General features: G+C 36.7%; 1 protein-coding gene across 1 annotated transcript; it reads right to left on the reverse strand.

The window, feature by feature from the left end:
- Positions 1 to 52: 52 nt before the first annotated feature.
- On the reverse strand, positions 53 to 19,300 carry DAW1 (dynein assembly factor with WD repeats 1; the record flags this gene model as incomplete). Its single annotated transcript, XM_017726403.1, has 13 exons — positions 53 to 165; positions 746 to 908; positions 2,849 to 2,925; positions 3,965 to 4,079; positions 4,451 to 4,553; positions 7,654 to 7,760; positions 8,468 to 8,575; positions 10,369 to 10,468; positions 12,064 to 12,186; positions 12,861 to 12,919; positions 16,143 to 16,287; positions 17,957 to 18,029; positions 19,243 to 19,300. Coding segments are annotated over 13 exons (1,266 nt in total), but the record flags the coding sequence as incomplete, so codon positions are not given.
- Position 19,301: the final 1 nt, after the last annotated feature.

Consider the following 19,301-nt stretch of genomic DNA (forward strand, 5'->3'; position numbering starts at 1 on the left):
ATCAAATCTAGATAACTGTTCTACTTCAACAAAGAGATTAAAAGAAAACACATCTGAAAGGCAGAGTTTATTGACTCTGAAACTCAAAGTAGGCAGGCATACGTCAAACTGGATCCTTCCTTTTCTTCAGTCAGTGCCAGATTCTACAGGAGTTATCCTTGCTCCCTAGTAATAAACACACATGGTGAAGGAATCATTTAGCTGTATCACACAGTCTATCCATTTTTGTTAATACCTACATCAACAATGTACCCAGGAGACACATAAATATTTTTTTCTCCACAACTATCAACAGGCAGCAGGATCTAGGGCAGCATTTTTAGCTGAAATCATCCTGCATCCCCTGACTTCTTGTCTGAAATGAAGGAAACCTGACCAGAGTTCAGTACCAAATACACAAAAGGTGTGCTCCCATTTAAAAACCTTTGCTTTTTGCTCATCCACACCTCCCTCATGGCAATACATTGTGAGAAAATGGCTTAGTCACTGTTCTGGTGCTGGTATGTGCCCACTGGAGTGATGGGAGGGCATGCCCATGCCTTTGCACAAATTTGTCCATGGCCATATTCTCTTAAACCTCAGTTCGAAAGTGAATTTCTAGATTTTCTTGACTATACTGTAAGTTACTGCTGGTACCTGCATTTGGCATACGGCCCCAGGAAAGTTTTCAGACTTTTTTTTACCATAACAAGATTTCAGATGTGTCTCCAAAAAAAAGAAAAGAAAAATGGAATATACTACTTACCTGTAATGATTGTATCACCTTTGTAGTTGAAAGCACAGGAGAAGATCTCATCAGCATGACCTTCTAATATCTGAAGGCAGCGTCCAGTAGCAGCATCCCAGAGTCGAGCTGTTTTATCAGAACTGGCTGTTAGTATGCAATTGCCTTTGGGGTTGAAACACACCTTTAAAAAATACAGAAATAAGTTATGTTACTTAACAAGTCAGTATGCCTAGAGAAAGAAGCATATCAAGTGACTGACAGATGAAAATAGAAAGCAGCAACTCTTGCATAGTTTTTTAGCTAAAAAAGGATCGTATTCCACTAGAGTCATGCTGGAAAACTTCTGTGGCTGAAAACTTCGTGTATTTACAAAGGCCTTATATAACATGACCTTACTACAGGATCGTATCTTCCAAATATCAAGCCCCAAAATCACAACTGGTAGCAAAAGTAGCAACTTTATTTAAATGTTATTATTATTCCAATGTAAAATTTATACGTATTTTATAGAGTTCTACATTAAATAACATAAATTTCTGTAGTACCGGAATTTGCACTGGAAGCAATTAATTTTATAGTAAGTCTTTATGTTTGATAAACATTCACTGCCAAAACTTCATGGATTTCCAGATAATCAGGTACATTTTTCCAACACCAGAAAATACCAGTTTATTATAGAATGCAAAATTGCTTAATCACTGAGGGCAAAATGTCTTTTACCCAGAAATTCAATTTCCAAGTAATAACCTTCCCAAGTGGTCACATCTCCACAGAATACCTGTAGAAATACATGGCCCTTTCCACATGCTCCCAGAGGAGCAGATTCTCTCTTCAGCACAGAAATCATGCTGGCACTAAGGCCCCTGATGGAAGCTGTCTCTAATCCACCCTCTTGGCAGGAGGGGTTCAGACTGTCCTCAGTGTGAAATACTGCAGTGATTTTAGCAACTGAGGAAAGACCAATCCTTCTGAACTTAATATTCTCTCAGCGAAATTATTATAATAGACAAATCAATAGAATGAAACCATTTAAGTTTTGTTCATTAAGAACCATCCTAGATTCAAAATACTAATATTTCAACTTCAAAATGCATCAAAAAAGCAGCACAGACTTAACACACTAGCTTGGAAGCTAGGGAGAACTACCTATTTGAAAGAATAATGAAAAGCTGCAAGCAACAAATAACAAAGTTTGAAAATATGTACAATGGTGGAAGCAACTAAGTGTATTTGGAACAGAACCTTGGTGTTCAAAATTGAGCCAGGTAAGACTTCCAGCAAAGCACATGAGCACATTCCTCATGACCAAGTGATCCTTGAAACAGGCTGTATACCTCCAAAGCCCTTATGGACTTTTGAAAATAAGACTCCATGTATTTTTCCACAGAAATATAGTTTTTCTGTTCCATTCCATAAACCAGGTGTGCAGAGAAATGAAAAAGAGTAAAGAGGAGCACATCTGGTAGAAGCAAGGGATAAGGGTGATGGTAAAAGCCTTAGAGGCAACAGCCTTAAGATGTCAACGAGTAAAAACCTGGTGCTTATTCTGTCAGAGAACGTGGGACTACAATGGCAGAATAACACAGGCACAATTTAGGGCAGGTCAGACACAGAAGCTCTATTAACAATGACCACACTGAAAGAACACTCAGAGAGCATCTCCCTCTCCATTTCCCCTTCTCTACCAAGAGGGTCTGTAGACCCAACTGACAAACTGCTTCAGGAAAAGGAAAGAGCTTAGGCAAACCAGTCATTTCAATGGCAACAAAGCCAGGTGTCCAGCCCTTTGGAGGGATGGACTTAAGTAGCTGCCACTATTCTAAGAAGTCAAATGGTAAATGACATGACAATACAGAGCGGTGGCTCTTGGAACCTAAAGGAGTAGCACACTCAGTATTGTCTTAGCTCAGAAGTGGGGAATTGGTAAACAATTGTTGTCTGATAGCTTTTAAAAGGAATGTTCTCTTAGTAAAGATAACTTCTTAGCCAGACCTATCAATCCTAAATATTAATTATTATACCACCACATTCTTTAACAGTATTCCTGTGTCATGGAATAACTGGTGGATTGGATTTCACACATAGTCAAATAAAAAAAGGTGCAAACCACACACAACTTACCTTTGAAATTTCATCTTCATGCCCTTCTAGCTTTGCAATGCACTGTTTTGTTTCTGCATTATAGACCCTTGCTGACCCTGTTGCAGTAGGAGCCATATGTGATTGTTATGCTTAAGCATGCATTTCAGTAAGAACATTTCAATAAGGTCAGAAGGAACTCATCCTCAGGTTTAATTTCAAGAGAAATAGAAGGCAATCATCACAGAGTTCCCTCCAAGGGTAAAGTATGTTAACAAGATCTGTAATCTGCTTGGAAAAGATTGACTTCCTTTCCTGACCAGAAATGGTTTCACCTGGAAAATATCTAAAATGTGAATACAAAGGTCCATGTAGAACACGGACTACTGAAGCCTGTAATTTCAGAATGCATGTACAATATATTCAGAAAGCTTTCATTATATTTCAGATATTAATTTTAACAATCTATTCCTCATATTTAATAAGGTATTGATTAAATTTCAGGAAACTTCTTACATTGTCTTTTGTCTTAATACAGAAAGTACAGGAAAAGAGACCCAAATAGTCCTCCCCATCCAGCCTGGTATCCCGTTTCTGGAACTGTGTATCTAGAACTAAAATGGTATTGTCATTATGCCGTATAATATAAATAACGGAGCAGGTGAATATAAAAAACTGGTTTTTGTGATTCCTAGACAAATAATAAACATGTAAAATTTCTGCATACCAATAAAAAACCAAAATTGCTCCTTTCACTATCTCTTTATTGTGTATTCTCTTGTGCATTAGGAAAGCCTGCTAGCAAATCCACCAGTAAAGTTCCAACTACTTTTTCATTTAAGCCTAAATCTGAGCCACCAAATAAAACCCCTCAAAAGCTATTTACCTACACATTTAAAATGTATTTCCAGCCACAAGTGAAATGTTTCCTTGCAACTTTGATGTTAAAGCGGAAAGACATGTTGAGTTGATTAGAGTATGAAAAGAACTTTTTCACTGGAGAAAACTTTTCAAGTTTAATGCCCAATTTCTGTAATGCAACGACTGAATTAAGTACTCTTTCATCAAGCTACATTCAAAGCAGAGCCAAAGGGAAAGGACAAAGGTGTTTCATGCTGCAGTTGCAATGCTCCCAGCAGTGCCAGGCCCTTCACTCACCATCAGCAGAGGCAGTTGCAATGCGCTGCCCAGCATAATCAAAGCACACATCCAACACCTCCTTCCTGTGCCCTGCCAGCGTCGCTATGTGCATCCCAGTCACAGCATTCCACAGCTGCACAGATCAACAGGGGGCATTGGATTGCTTCTTTTGATTAATATACTTTATAGATAGCTAGTTGATTGAAAAAGCAACTTGTAGAGGCCCTTTCTGATATCTGACATGTAATAACATGAAAGCTGAATATAAATCAATAATGAGTCACTCTTTAGTTTAATGAAGTCCTATACATTTTTTAGTTCAGTGTATTGCTTAAACAAGACTTAACTAGACTTCACTGAAATGAGTAAGAATATAGATTTTACATTTAGTTGTAAATTCTCTAATTCATTATATGTACTACTTTAAAATAATGCTCCTCAATTTAAAAAAGATACATTTTATATGACAAGTAGCTGTACTCACTACCTACTCAACCAGCTTACCATGCATGTTTTGTCCATTGATCCAGTGACAATGAGAGAACAGTCCCAGTTAAACTGGGCACTGCTAATCTCTCCTCGGTGGCCTATTAAAGTATGTAACAACCTATCAAAAAAGAAATTTAAAATAATAATTTATATTTATAGTGTGAATTTTTATATACACATATAAATTATAAGTTTAGAAAATGGTATAGTTAAGGTGTCAAGTTTTCACCATTAAAGCAATTAAACGGAGTGCTGCAGCTCATTTAGGATTCGAGTACTACATCAATTCCATTTTCTATTTTTGGCAAAAAGAGGCAGTAAGGAATATAATGGAAAATTCCTCCCTTCTCTTTCAAAAATATTTTAGTGAATGTATTTCCAGTGAAATGTGATGATTTTCAATAGCAGAGACAGATTCCTTGTATTCACCTACATGCTAAGCATACACAGCAAGTTTTTCCACATTACTCTTCCATTCTCCTACTTCAATGAACTGTAAACAGTACATCTTTAAAACTCTATATAATCTAAACCTTTTATAAAATCCACTGAAGATCAAATGGAAATTAATCAGGTACTTAATGCGAGCATGTTCCCAAATAACAGGCAAATGACAGCCCAACTGAAATATGATTTCTAATCCTCATTAATCCTGAACTTCTTGCTGCACAAGACTGACAATACAAGTCCCATTAAATTCTTCAGCTTTATCTGAATAGAGAGGTTACAATTAGCCAATACTGCTTCCAAGAATTAATGGCCCATAAGGCAACAAAGCCTAAAAAAGATTAATTGAGATATACATGTAGTAAAGGATTAGTAAATTGGGTTATTATCACTATGCTAGCATCACTGCATCATTAATAGAAGCACACTGTAAAAAACAGATAAACTAATGACTGGAAAAACAACTAAAGATCTTAAGTGACTGAAATGTTCTTACTCATTGCACAAGATATATAAGGGTAGCTAAATTGATATATGTGCTAAATGAACAGCAAAGAAAATTTCCTGAGCATTTGAATTTTCTATTTGTTTCTGGTAAGAGAAACTTGATTACATTCATAGCATTTTACATTACTCCTTTTACTGTCTAACACTGTGATGCCTACAATGCTGTAATTGTGTAGAGTTTTTTACAGTAAAACCAAAAATCAACAAGCAGATAACAGAAGAAAACTTAATTTTATAAACATATTATTTGGCCATCAAGACTGTTGTTACTATAAATACCTAGTAATACCTAGAAAAAAGTTTTAAATTAAAAGTCGAAAGCTTAAACTTCCAATTTTAAAAAAGGCAGTGTGGGCCTCAAGCTTTGACATAAAAATCTGATCAATAAACAGAATATAAAGCAATGTGGAGAACATCTCACAGAAACCATTATCAGATACACAGCAAGAACACAGAAGAGAGGCTTATGAAGTGCTATTAAAAATTTCCATTTAAGTTATTTATTAAAAACAATCAGCTTTAGTCATGACAGTATTTCCTTAGCCTTCAGTTGCCAAGTGAAATTTGATATCTGGATGCTCTAGTATTTGACCATAATTGCAAATGAGGAACTGCTTCTCTCTCAGCACCCTGGTATTCAGCAGTCCTGACCACAGGTACAGGTACGGGCTGTTGATTTGCCAAATGCAGCTCTGCAGACTGAACTACAACTGACTATATCTGCCATGGAAATATAGACCTGTATTACAAAAGCATGTTTCCCCCTCCACCCTTTTTTTAAATCGTAGTATTATATGAAGAAAATCTTGAACCTTGTTCTGATTTCTTGTCCCTTCATCAGCTTCCTTCAGAGTACTGTACTTCCTTCAGAGAACTGTACTTCAGTACAGCTCAAGGTACCTACCCAAAATAAAACTCAGGAACACATATGCTCACTAGGGCCAGCCAGCAAAATTAGAAGAAACCCGAATTTGGAAAGCTGTACATCTCATTTAATTCACAAGGTCAAAAACAAGCACACAAAACCTCACCTAGAAAATTTTTGCAAATCTACCTGAACCTGTCTGCAGCAAATTATGATTTGCTCATGTCCTTTCTGACTGCAACTTTTCATTATTCCTAAATGTATTCATGTCCAAGTGGCATCTGAAAGCCAATTGCTGGCCTTGGAACAATTCTATTGCCCACTAGTTACTCACCAGAGCTGCTAGTGTTTAAATGAGAATCTTCTCCTTCATATTCCACTTCCTGGTATTGGCCCTGATGTCAAGCCCACACTGATTTCATAGAATAAAGAATGTAACTTTAAAATCCCCAGACCTTGATTTCACTGTAGGTTCAGACATTAAGCTGGAAAAAGTTGCTTTCAAACAAAAATACTTGCAAGAACATCAGGCTGAATGAAGTTGAATCCAAAGGTCAATTTGCTGACTGAGTGTTGGTGTTGAATAAGCTCAAAGATCACAGGATCAAGCCTTAAATGACGTACTATGTGACAATTAGTCTCATTTTGATATATATTGTCTATTACACCAAGATATTTCTATACACACACATCCCTTTTATTAAATTTCAGAGATATTCCCCTTGCTCTCACAAAAAGAAAAAAGGCATGACCCCTGTAAACAAAATAGAATGGTTATCTTCATAAATTACTTTGTCAGTAATCAGGGTGATAATTTTATTATTTTACTTACACTGAGTTTCCGATTGAAAAAACAAGTGGATTTGTCAGTATTACACAAGTTCATATTTAGCTTCTACATCATTATTTTTTGGCGTCTTAATCAAGAGATTTTGTTCTCTACAGTTGGAGGAGACACATTTTTAAATTTATACTTACAAAGGATTGTGAGAAGGAAACATACACCATAACCAGACTAATTTTCTATAACATAACATATACTTTCTTTCTACTTAAACAGCCTAGAAATTGTAGACACTTTGCAAGTCATGAGTTTCCATGTTGATAAAATATTTTCCTGTTTGGAGAATTCACCAGGAACAAGCACAGGATCTGTCCATTCTTTCTGCCTCTTTAGTGCTCATAAGATAGATATTTAAAACAAAGAACACATAAAAAAGCATTTCATGAGCAGCATTCCTTTCCAAAAGAACAAACAGAACAGGAGCAACCAATTACAAGATGAAGGAACATATACTCTAAATGAAATACAAGCTCTGTAATGTGTAGCTCAACATTTTCTATTTAATTTGTCCTGAAATCATGCAAAGTAAAATTATATTTATTAGTGCTTTAGTACCTGCCAGTGCCAACATCCCATACTGCTACTGTATGGTCAAAGGAGCCAGTGATGATCCTGTCTCCAGTGGTATTGAAAGACAGAGCAATAATTTCTGCTGAGTGTCCCTGAGAATTTTTAGAAAGAAGTATGAGAATATGAATTATGACTTTTCCATTAATAAAGTTTAATATGTAGTCTTTTTTCAGCAGTATAATCCTTCCATAACTCATCACTATTTTATTTACTGTCTTGTCCAGCACATCACAATTTTGACAGAAAGATCTACTTGACTGTGGCATAGTCAATATCCCAACAACTGCAAAAATTCAGGCACACCACTTAAGCGGGAAGCTTATTCACTACATATTAGTTAGTATTTATGTGAGACACATGCACTGAAACAGCAGAGGCCAGTCTGACCCTGGGGAATGCCAGCAAGCCATGCAGAGCAAAGAGAGATGACAATCTAGAGATTACTGGATGTCTGTCCTCTGCTCATGTTTACAGGAAGAAGAACCATACAGAGGAGGTCACAACTGACAGTAGAGCAGCAGGTTTTAACAAGTGATGGAAGGCATTCTAATCTATAGCAGTAATGTCACTGGAATGAGAAAATCTGTCTTTTGATAAATAGGACTCATAAAATACCACAGGTTTCTCATTCCCTTCAAGTTTTCTTACTCTGTTTTGTAACTGCAGTCACTATGGGACCACCTGGTAAAAGAAACTGCAAGGTTTGCAAACAGTTGTAATGGTTACAGTGTTATTTATCCCAGCTGGAAAACTAAGATAGCAAGGAACACCTTTAAAAACATGAGGACTGCAAACATACACTTAAAGTGGCTACTTCTTCTCCTTTCTCTAGATCCCATAATTTAGCAGTGGTATCCATGCTTCCAGTTGCCAACAGTGTGCTTTGAGGATTAAATGATAAACATACCTGTAGCAAGAAACATTGGATAGAGAAAGTTTAAAGGAGTCCGTTTATATATATGTTCTAAAAAAACAAAACAAGGGTCAGGATTAATATTTTTAAATAAGGCAAAGGTCTGATAATATTTTATGGCATACAGAAAACTTGCAGAGTTCTTCCAACAGCTCACTAGAACAGCAACAAATCCTTACCACATAACTCTGGATAAATACTCATCTCAAGTGGACTCTTTGCAAGCACATGCTTTGTTTTCTTTATTTCAAAATTCTCTTCGAAATCTTCCAATTACTCTTCAGTCTGACAGTCCTCCCTAGCACTATCATTTGGTAGGTTTCCTCTCTTACTTGATGAGATTGGGTAAACATCATCCGAACAGTTCTGTGTACCCACAAACACACTCTGCACTCTCACCTTATCAGGTGTCATTATCTGTGTCATTTGCCAAGGGCACCGCCACAACATTGTGTTTAAGAAAAAGCAAGAACAAAAGCTCAACGACTGCTTTAATTCATTTTTCACATTAAAAAATTATGTAGTCATCCTCCCATTCTCTGTAATTATTCAGTATGATTGCTCTGCAAATAAAGAATAGGAGGTGCCATAAAAAAAGGAAAACAGAAGGTCAGTGTTTTCATACTGATGAACTATGGGCACGTCCTTGCCAGCAGTGTATCAGATGCAATAATGGCCTTTCAGAAACAGGTCTGATTCAGAGAAACACATCCTTTTCTGATGGCAATTTTCTTCTACTAATTACTTGCTAGCACAACTCATAATACTCTGGGTCTAATCTAACCCCTACAGAAGTCAGAAAAAATTGAGAGGCCTTTAAACATTTACCTGACTGATTTGTGGAAGCAAAATCACTGCAGCCTTTCTCAATAAGCAAACACGTTGTCCATTGTAAGGGGTAACTCTTTCAGATCATCCAGAGAATCAAAAACACACTGAAACAAACCCCAGTTCCAATATGGTAAACCACCAAATTTTCCTGCTCTAGTTAAGGCCTCTCAATCTACAAGTAAATTCCATTTTTTTTTTCAGAAATGATTTTCAGCAATAGTTTATTGAACATTGATTGTATAGCTATTAAAAAAAAAAAAATCCCCAAAACCCCACTCATCATTGAAATTCAGAGTTTTAGTGCCTTTGCCTCAATCTTTTAAATTGAAATTTGTGCATCAAGGTACTTGCTGTCGCTGATAGGGGTCCTAGTGCATTGGAGAGGAAACCAAGCATTTTTAAGCTTAAACTCTTTTAATTTCATAGATCTGTGACATTTCAGCATCCCACATATTCCCAGTTAACACACTTTACATTTCAGAAATCCGTTCTTCTACAGCTCCAATCGGTTCTGTACATGAAATACAGATCTCTGTGTGAAAGACAACCACACAAGTAATGATATTCTTGTGTATTTAGTTCTGCAAATATGAGAGGCAATGCAAGATAGCTAGAAAAACATGATATGTAATCAGGCCAAAAGTATGTACAATAAACTGAAAATTCCAATTGCTATAGTATTTTTCAATATTTTAACATTTAGCAAACAAGGGGAATTGGAACAAAGTGAAAATAAAAATATAATTTCAAACTGTGTATGAGGGTTTATTCTGTCTCAAGAACTGTCAGACTATCTTCCCTTGCAGTGCAGAAATGTTAACAAGATCTAGATGTATGAACAGATGTACCACAATAACCGTGCTTTACAGTGGGAGCTCACAGGGAGTTCAAACTCACAGTCATCAACGATGGTGTGAGGAAACATAAAGGAATAAGAAGCATCCATAACTACTCACTATTTCTGCACTATGTCCTCTGAAGGTATGATAACATTTTCCTGTTTCTGTACTCCACAGTTTGCAGGTTTTATCAAAAGATCCAGTGGCAATTTTGTCACTAAATAGAAAAAAAAAAAAATCCTATCATTTTTCTTTAGAAAAACCCTCTGACTCCAGAGACAGCAGAATCCACAGAAACAACACCCAGCCTTAGAAGCTCCCATGCACTTCGGTGCTTGCTGCCACACTACGAGATCCTGCAGCAAGATTTCACAAACACAGGTTACAGCAAGGCAAAAAATTAGCAGACACAATGCGCTTCTAAGAGAAGCTACTGTGCCTATCTGTTAGCACAGGAGTGTTCATAACTGATGACTGACCTGCTTTAGGGATGATGATGTGCTGCACTTACAGATGTATTAAGAAGTTATATCATTTCATCAGATAACATCTCTTTGTCAACAATTATAAATGCAGTTCACCCAAATTTCAAAAGTTGAACTCTACTTCCCCTGAAGTCAGTGGAAGTGTTGTGACCATCTGCAGTTAGAGCAAGACTAAAGTGAAGTATCCAGAAAATATACCAAGGGGCACTGTATTGAAACCTAAAGATAGCAGAAAAAAGTTCTTTTTTTATCAAACTTTTAATGTAAAAGTAGTTCAAGGTTCTCATCAGGTTTTGTCTTGCTGTATGTTGCTTCTCCACTTTTATGTTACAGTCTAGTTATTGATCTTTGCACAGATTTTTGTCATTAGTTTCACCAAGCTATATAAATGAACTTCATTAGATGTTTTTCTAAAGTAAAGACTAATATCAGAACATAAGACACTGACACAGCAGGGTCTAAGTTTTCCTTTTCATATAGAAGAAAGAGATGAAATTTCAAATAGCGCAAGAACAAATCTTTTAACATTTATTTCCTGATGTTAATTGTGTATTGTTCAACTGATTAATAGGACATCTGACAGTAATGTGATTCAATAGAAAAACAGGAATTAGTTTATCTTACTTTACAGAAAAAAAAATGGTTTTCTCACACATGACAGCTTCCTCAGGAAGCAAATGAAAATGAAACTACAGTAGCTAACATGTAATTCCCTTCACCTAACAGGTGGCAATTCCAACTTAGAGCAGTTACTGCAGAAAACAAAAGGTGCAAAAATTAATATCTGACATTCACACAGCAGCACCTTGTGGATTTTACAAAAATTACTCAAAAGCTGTGACATTTCTATACCATGTCCTAAATAATACTGAATGTGTAATGAAAAATGGAGAAATCCACTTCTTTCTCCTTAACTGAAGCAACACAGATTGCCATAAATACTTATATCACACATCACATACAACTACATGGAGGCAGAAGAGAATGATTAACATTCAGAACACAATCTGGTCAAGTAGATATTACTGAAATAAACTGTGTTTCAATATATTCAACTGACTCATTTGTATTTTTTTCAAGACTGAATACCTAATTAAATTTGTGGTTAGAATTTCTAAGTTTTATTTTAAAAAATGATAGCAGAAAACATGTTTGAATGGATCTCTTACGAATAATGACAGTGTCATCCCACGGCGATTAGCTATAGCTGAACTCTACAAATTCAGAAGTTGAACTCTTTCAATTTGAAATAGTCTATTCTATGTCAGAGTATTTGCAAAATAACATTATTAGCAATTATGAAGAATTTCAGAGGAAATTTATTTACCCATAGGGGTTGTTGAAAGCTATTGCATAGACAACATTTCTGTGTCCCTCCAGTGACCGTAGCTCTTCTCCCGACACTGTATCCCATAGTTTGCAGGTTCTATCATAGCTTCCAGTGATAAAGCTAAAGCAAAGATAAATTAATTTCTGAATACAGCAAATATCTTACCGGTCCCAATGCACAGCCAAATGATTTATTTCCACAGATTTCAGTTAGCATTGTCTCAAACCCTAAATCTCCTCTTTCTTTCAAAAATACAGATTAATGAATATAGAGGTTCCTTTTCTTCTTTCTTTTTAACATATTATTCATAAAAACACATTTTTTCTAATCTTTAATGTATTTCAACTAGAAAGCATGCAGCTGCTTTCAAGACATGAAGGAAAAAATGATAAGACATATGTCCACAGTGAAATCAATTAACATGAAAGCTATACTTTCACTACAATGAAACTCCCAAATGAGTTTGTCAAAGCCTCATTTAGCTTTTACCAATATTTAGCTTATTGCCATAAAGGTGCTTCTTTCTGTAATATGGTAATTGTCAACAGACTATGGCTGTGGAAGAAAAAAATTAGATAAATTGAATCTCACCTGCTACTTTTTTGCATCTCCCATTGGTTTTTCCCACAGAGGCCTGAAATATAATCCCCAATTACGCCTGAAGCTGCTTAGAAGCAGCAGAGCTGAGTTCTTTTTGCAGCAAAGATAAGAGCACTGAAGTTTCCGTACCATTTAATTTACAAGTACAAAACTTCAATTAATGATTATGTGCTTTGACTTTGAAAGCAACTTACCGGGAACCAGATTTGTTAAATGCTACATTAGTCAGAGGCAGTATGTGTGTTCTAAGCACCTGAAATAGAAGGGAGGGCAGTGAGAGCAAAAACATTTGATGCTAACAAAATAAACCAAATTGCTCAAAATATTCAACAAATTAATTTTTTCTCCTCCTCCTGTAAGAGGAGAAGAAATCCCACATTAATCATCAGGTTATCACAGAAGATGTTATATAGTATTGATTTCAATTTCATACTTTACATTAATGAACTCTTTTTCCCCATATTTGCATTTTCTTCACCTTCTCCAAGACCAGCAAAGTAATCCTAGACCAGAGCTGAATGAGCAAAACAAATGAGGAGACCACACCTGCTGAGATCACTGATGAAATAAATCCCAACTAATATTAAGCCTTATCCAGTGAACGAAGAAATCCAGTTAAATTGAGTATTTGAGAATGTTAGGGTATGGGATGCTTCCAGCTGGCATGTGACTTTGTTATACAAAACAAGAAGAAGAGATACGAGCTTCAGCTCTGTCCTACGAGGTCATGACAATGTGTTGAAAACCATAACAAAGATACTCAGCAAGACAAAATTCCAAGAAGGAATTTCAAATTTAATGTCTGCACATATTGTGTAGGTAGTGGAGGGCACTGTTTTCTAACATTGTTTCTAAGGTAATAAATCGGACATAATACAGGATGTGAATGAACCCATAGCCATAATAATACATACTAAGGTTTATTAAACAGAGGTGAAGATAGATTCAGGTACTGCCAGTGGAATCACCATGCCATGATAGTTTAAAAAGGAGACCAAAAACATATAATCTGGTTAGTGTTTGAATAAACTCTCTGCTATAAAACATGGTTTGCACTTGAACAATTTGCACCTATTACAAGCTGTCCTCTCCTCAAGTCTAAAGCATAATAAAATCATGAACTGGGAAATCTCAGCAATTGCTGACAGTGAAGTAAAGGGATGTTAAAAATACCCCAGTGATTCACTAGGTCTTTTCTGTAGTGTAAGAATGAAGAAGAAACTATTTATGAACAATGAGATTTAATCACTGACATATTACCAGAGCTTCAACTCCTTTTTCTTATCTCAAGTTTTCCCAGCTGCCTGTCTCTAAAAGGAAAATGAGAGAGGCTCATAGATCCTCCACTGAGAAGAGTAGGGACTCATCAAAATGGAAGTAACAATTGTCAAGTGAAGGACTGAGAGGGAGAAAGAGAAAATGTATTTTATATTACAGAAACAACAATTTCTGTTCTCTAGAGAAAGCAACACAAGTTGTACTTTTAGCTACCGAAGTGGGAATGAGCAATCAAGATGTGGAAATGACAAAAATATTGTGTTTTTTAAAAAGAGCCACAATATCCATCTGCACATGAGAATCAATAATTATGGAAATTTATGGAAATCTGACCCATAAGATTTTTAGGATTACATGCAGGGAGCTCTGAACAACTCAAAGGTATTTTGAAATTATGAAAAAAGGGAGGAATACGAGATGGGTTTTTGTGTAATTCCAGATTATGAGACTAATTCTGTTCTTCCAATGCCCAATGATGCAGCTGCTTCATCCATAGAACTCTGAGCCAGCAAGAATTGCTGCTGCAAATGATACAATAATCAAACCCTAAGGCAATATTAGAAAAAATATACCTCAGTTCTGCAAAATCTGCTACAGCTGTACCTAAGATAAAAATCTGCAAATCACTACAGCATCCCATGCCATGTAATAGTTTAAAACCTGAGAAATTGCTATAAAAGCTTGTTTCTCTGCAGGGTGCCTAACATACCACCATCACCCCAGTTACTGGAAACTACAAAAAGATGAGTTTATACACTTGTTTCAGATTATACTCCAGTGCAACAGGAAAAAAACCATTGATTTCCAAACAATGCACACATGGAACATTTTTTTCAGGGAAAAGAAAAAAAAAATCTCACTCCCACCCATCTCTTGTATTTTATTAGTATCTCAGAAGGACCTGGTACTCATGTTTCATTTAGAAGCCTTAAATGAAACTGAAATATCAAACAAGTTCTTTTCACACCCTTCTAACCACTCTTGAGTGAAGGAAATAAGCCAGCACTGATTGCATTTGCCTGCCTCTATTATTTCCAAATACAGAAGCTCAAACACAGCACTACAAACTACAAACCCAACAATGAACAAATACATTATTTACACTCAAGTTTGAACAAGAATTTGAAGATCTGTCAATCTCTGTGAACAAACAATTTTAAAAGCTTTTGAAGAGCAAGGCATTATCTCAGTTGAAAGCATAACTCAGAAGAGAAACTTTTTCAATTTAAGATGCCTTATTACATAGCTCTGGTTTCAAGGTTAAATACATATATCTTTGCAGAATTCACCCAGATGAGTATTGTTGGTCATAAGAACCAAAGTTATACCTAGCAACACGTAAGGGTTTTTAGCTGAACAAACCAACCGAAAACAACTTCTTTTTCACTCTTAATTTAAGGTAACAGTAAACACCACAGCACTGACCAACATTCTTTAACAGCTACACATTGCCATCTGCTGACCAAATAAAGATACAACATTTAACTATGTCAGATTGCAGCTTGCACTCTCTGGAAGAAAGTTTCATTTCCACAATTAAATACAATTAAACCTTTTCTCTCCTGACAGACTGAATCCTGGATTTGGAGCTCTGAAAGCTCTCTCTGAGCATTGTTCTTAAAAATCCCATTTTTTTGAAATAATATTTCAAGTGCTGTCTGTAAGTTTAAGATCAATTTATCAATATTCAAAGATAATAGTAATGACAGAAAGTAATGAAAACCAGGATTAGGAATGACAACTGCATGTAGCATAAAACCCCATAAAATAATAGCATAAATCCCATAATCTTCACAAGATGAAGTAGACAATGGTATGAAAATCTTTTGGTCCTTTCCCAACAGCTAATTTAATTGGGGTCTATTTACAGGTTTTGTTTTAATGTAACTATGGGTGTTGCTGGCCCACAAATAAAAGACTGATTTTTCTCCACCCAAAACACACCCTAGTGCATAAGCCTGTGTAAACAATGTCTAGGGACAGTTATACTTCAGCCTTTCGGGGGGAATTCCAGGCAGAAACAACTAAGCCAGACTCAGTTGCTCTGGAAGTGCCGACAGGATTGAGAAGTGCCAAGAAATCAGTCATAGAGTCCCAATTTTGCCCTCAGGCACAATACACAGCAGTAAAAACATACTCACAGTACCACAGCTTAAACCCCCCAAAATGCCCTAAATTACTTGAAAGATGCCTCTGACCTTAAAAAGAGAGAATTTGTGATTCTGTTTTTCCCCTAGCTTGTCCTGCAATCTTTGTACTAGATGTACGACATGTTCCAAGCAGGAAGCTGTGATGAGAGGTTCTCCTTTCTGAATTTCTTCTACTAAGGCTGGGACATCTGTGCTAATTATAAAAAAAGAATGAAAACAAATTCAAAAAATACCCCCAAATACAAACCCACCACATTCCATCCTCTGGCAATAATTATGAATACAAACCCAAGAATATTATTTACTTGCAGAGAAACTGAAGTAAGCAATTAAATGTTATGCATTTATCTCATTCTGTATAGGCCTAAAGAAATATGGATAAATCTTTCTTGGTTTTTATACTTCCTTCCCTCTCTTACTGAAGTTGTACAGAAACTGCAACTTTTAAAAATTGTAGCTTGGCAAGAAATTCATCTTTTCAAATGATTTCCACAGAGGATCAGACATGGGAGATGTGTGTCCCAAACTGTAAGTTTAAATATCTGAATTAAACTGGAATTTCATAAATTCCAAACAAATTGCCCATGAAGTAGTAACAAGATAAATTATATATGCAAATTTAAATTAAATTTATCTCAGTCTGTTGCTTCAGAAATCTATGGCTGTTTCTACAACTCCTGGTTGTAACAGTAACTACCACAACCTGGTCCACTCTACTGATGCCGCTGGACCCCCAGGGAGTGGGTCACAGCTGGTCTGTGGAACTGTATCATCTTTCCATGGCATTGATGCCTTAGGTTTTAACTTCTGTATTTTTCAAATCCTGTACTGCTTAGTGTGTAACTCTGAAGTTTCTTGTAGCCTGTTAATTTCTGCTCTCTCATGCTAGGTAGACATAACAAAACCTCTCCAGGCCTGCTCTTCAAGGACACCCAGACTGTCCTAAGCCCAGAAAGTATAAACCAAAAGCCTCTAAGGGGAGCAAGCGGAGGGGAAATTACATCATTAAACTGAATCTTTAATTGGAGAATTAACCCTAATATGCAAATGAACCAAACCTATAAAAGTGTGAAGAACTCGTGACCTGTCATCCATCTTGGAGTCCATCTTGGCAATAGCCTCTGGCCCCCAGGGGGTACCTTTGAAGGCCTTTCAAAGAAATACCTGCTTTTATTCCTTTACTCCTGTCTAGTCTCTGTTTCTAGGAGGCCTCTTAAGGCATCAGCATCAGATAACTACTAATTTCTGGCCTCCTGTGAGAAACTCAGCAGTCAAATCACCGATACACTCTTAAAATCAGTTTAGCAAGAAAGCATTTCTTCTAGTATGGGAATTATTCAAGTCTAGAGGGGATTTTCTCCATCAGTCTTCTAAATGAGAGCCACTACATCCCATAAATTAGCGTCCTCTCATTGTTTATACTCTTGTTCAGTAACACCAGACAACTTATTTATTTCACAGAGACTTGATACATTTTATCCACAGCACTATACTGGATGGTTCCAGGTAGACAAAAATTATTAAATTTTAAATTGGGATTTTTCATCTGGCATATGCATCTTACACTGTCCACTGACTTTGGCTTACATGCAAGGCCTATTCCATATCAATGTTGATATTAAGACAATCATATTAGTTCATATCTTTCTGTGTATGAAACTCCACTAATTTCGGCAACTTTATTTAATGGTGGCACTTTGTTATTTTTCTGAAGCTCTTCCTACCAGAGCTGGCTGAGTAGAGCAGGTAGGCTCTACATAACAACTGACCTCAATTATATCTAAAACAGTCAAATAGAGTCGTACATGAACATGCTATAAAAAGGTAGAGAGTGCTGTTATCTGAAATAATATCATACTTACTCAGGTTTAAGATCAAGTAGATCTATTGATCTGGTCTTTGACTCACCACCTTCTACATATTCCAAAATAATTCCTTTAAAAACAAACAATAAACAGGTCATAATTAGACCCCTGCAATTTTATAACATGCACTGTAGACAGCACCACTTCCACTTTTATAGCTCCACTGACTTCAGGAGACCTATTTCCAGTTCTTGAAGCTGGAAGGAGGTTGGCTGTTCTCACTGTAAGTAAGCATGGTGATGAAGAACTCTGATGTACTTATATGAAAAAAGATATTAAACAACATTATTTCTGAGCTGATTGCTATTCTGGAAATAAGCACTTTTTTCCAACAACTTTTTGCATCATTTCATCACCATTAATTTCAAAGAAGCTGTTGAAGATACTTTCTGTAGTTTGGTGTTCCAAGAAGCCTGGAAAACACATTTTACAAAACCTGATACATTGTTTGCAAAAGCTTGAGTGCAGTAATGCATCAAAAATCCTAACGCACTTTACACTTTCAGGTTTGCTGCAGAACCTCTGCAACTTTCAGTGAGCTGGAGTATTAAAATGTTTAACCACATGGCTTCCTGTTTTGAAACAACTGATAAAGGGCTCAGCTGCTCCTTGATTTTCTGTGGCAAAAGATAATTTAGATTAACTTCTGTGTCATTCTGCATTTTACGAAGTTCATAGGAAAAGTATTTATTTTGAAAGGAAGATCTGTTTTTCCAATACACTTCCTGAGCTGCACATCTCCAGCTTGTTTCACTTCTGAAATGTCATTGAGTCACCTGAGTACAGGATAAACCATGACAGTCTGGGAGCACTGCTTTTCAAAGCATGGCTCTGCCCCAACACCACCTTGTCAACCAGACCCTGGCACAGAATGCCACGCCCAGTCCTTCCTTAAACACCTCCAGGGACGGTGGTTCCACCACCTCCCTGGGCAGCCCTTTCCAATGTCTGATCACCGCTTCTGTGAAGAATTTCTTCCTAATACCCAATCTAAACCTCCCCTGGGACAGCTAAAGACTATGTCCTCTCATCCACTCACTGCTTGCATGGGAGAAGAGACCGACCCTCACCTGGCTCCAACCTCCTTTCAGGTAGCTGTAGAGAGTGGCAACTTTTTTTGCTAAACAGCCACTTAAAAACACAAATACATTTTTTTGGTGTCAGCTACGGTTATTGTTGACTTTTAAACTCCTTACTGTGATGTAAGACTGCGCTGACTTTGCAGTAAGTCCCACATGAAAGCCCCGATGGGCGTTGAGCTGCTTCCAGCTGCAGCCTCTTACCCAGGCACCGGGACAAAACAGCGGCACCTCCTCTCCAGCCGGCTGCAGGTGCGCGATGG

The sequence above is a fragment of the Corvus brachyrhynchos genome, unplaced genomic scaffold (genome assembly GCF_000691975.1).
Source record: "Corvus brachyrhynchos isolate BGI_N302 unplaced genomic scaffold, ASM69197v1 scaffold221, whole genome shotgun sequence".
Lineage (NCBI taxonomy): Eukaryota > Metazoa > Chordata > Aves > Passeriformes > Corvidae > Corvus > Corvus brachyrhynchos.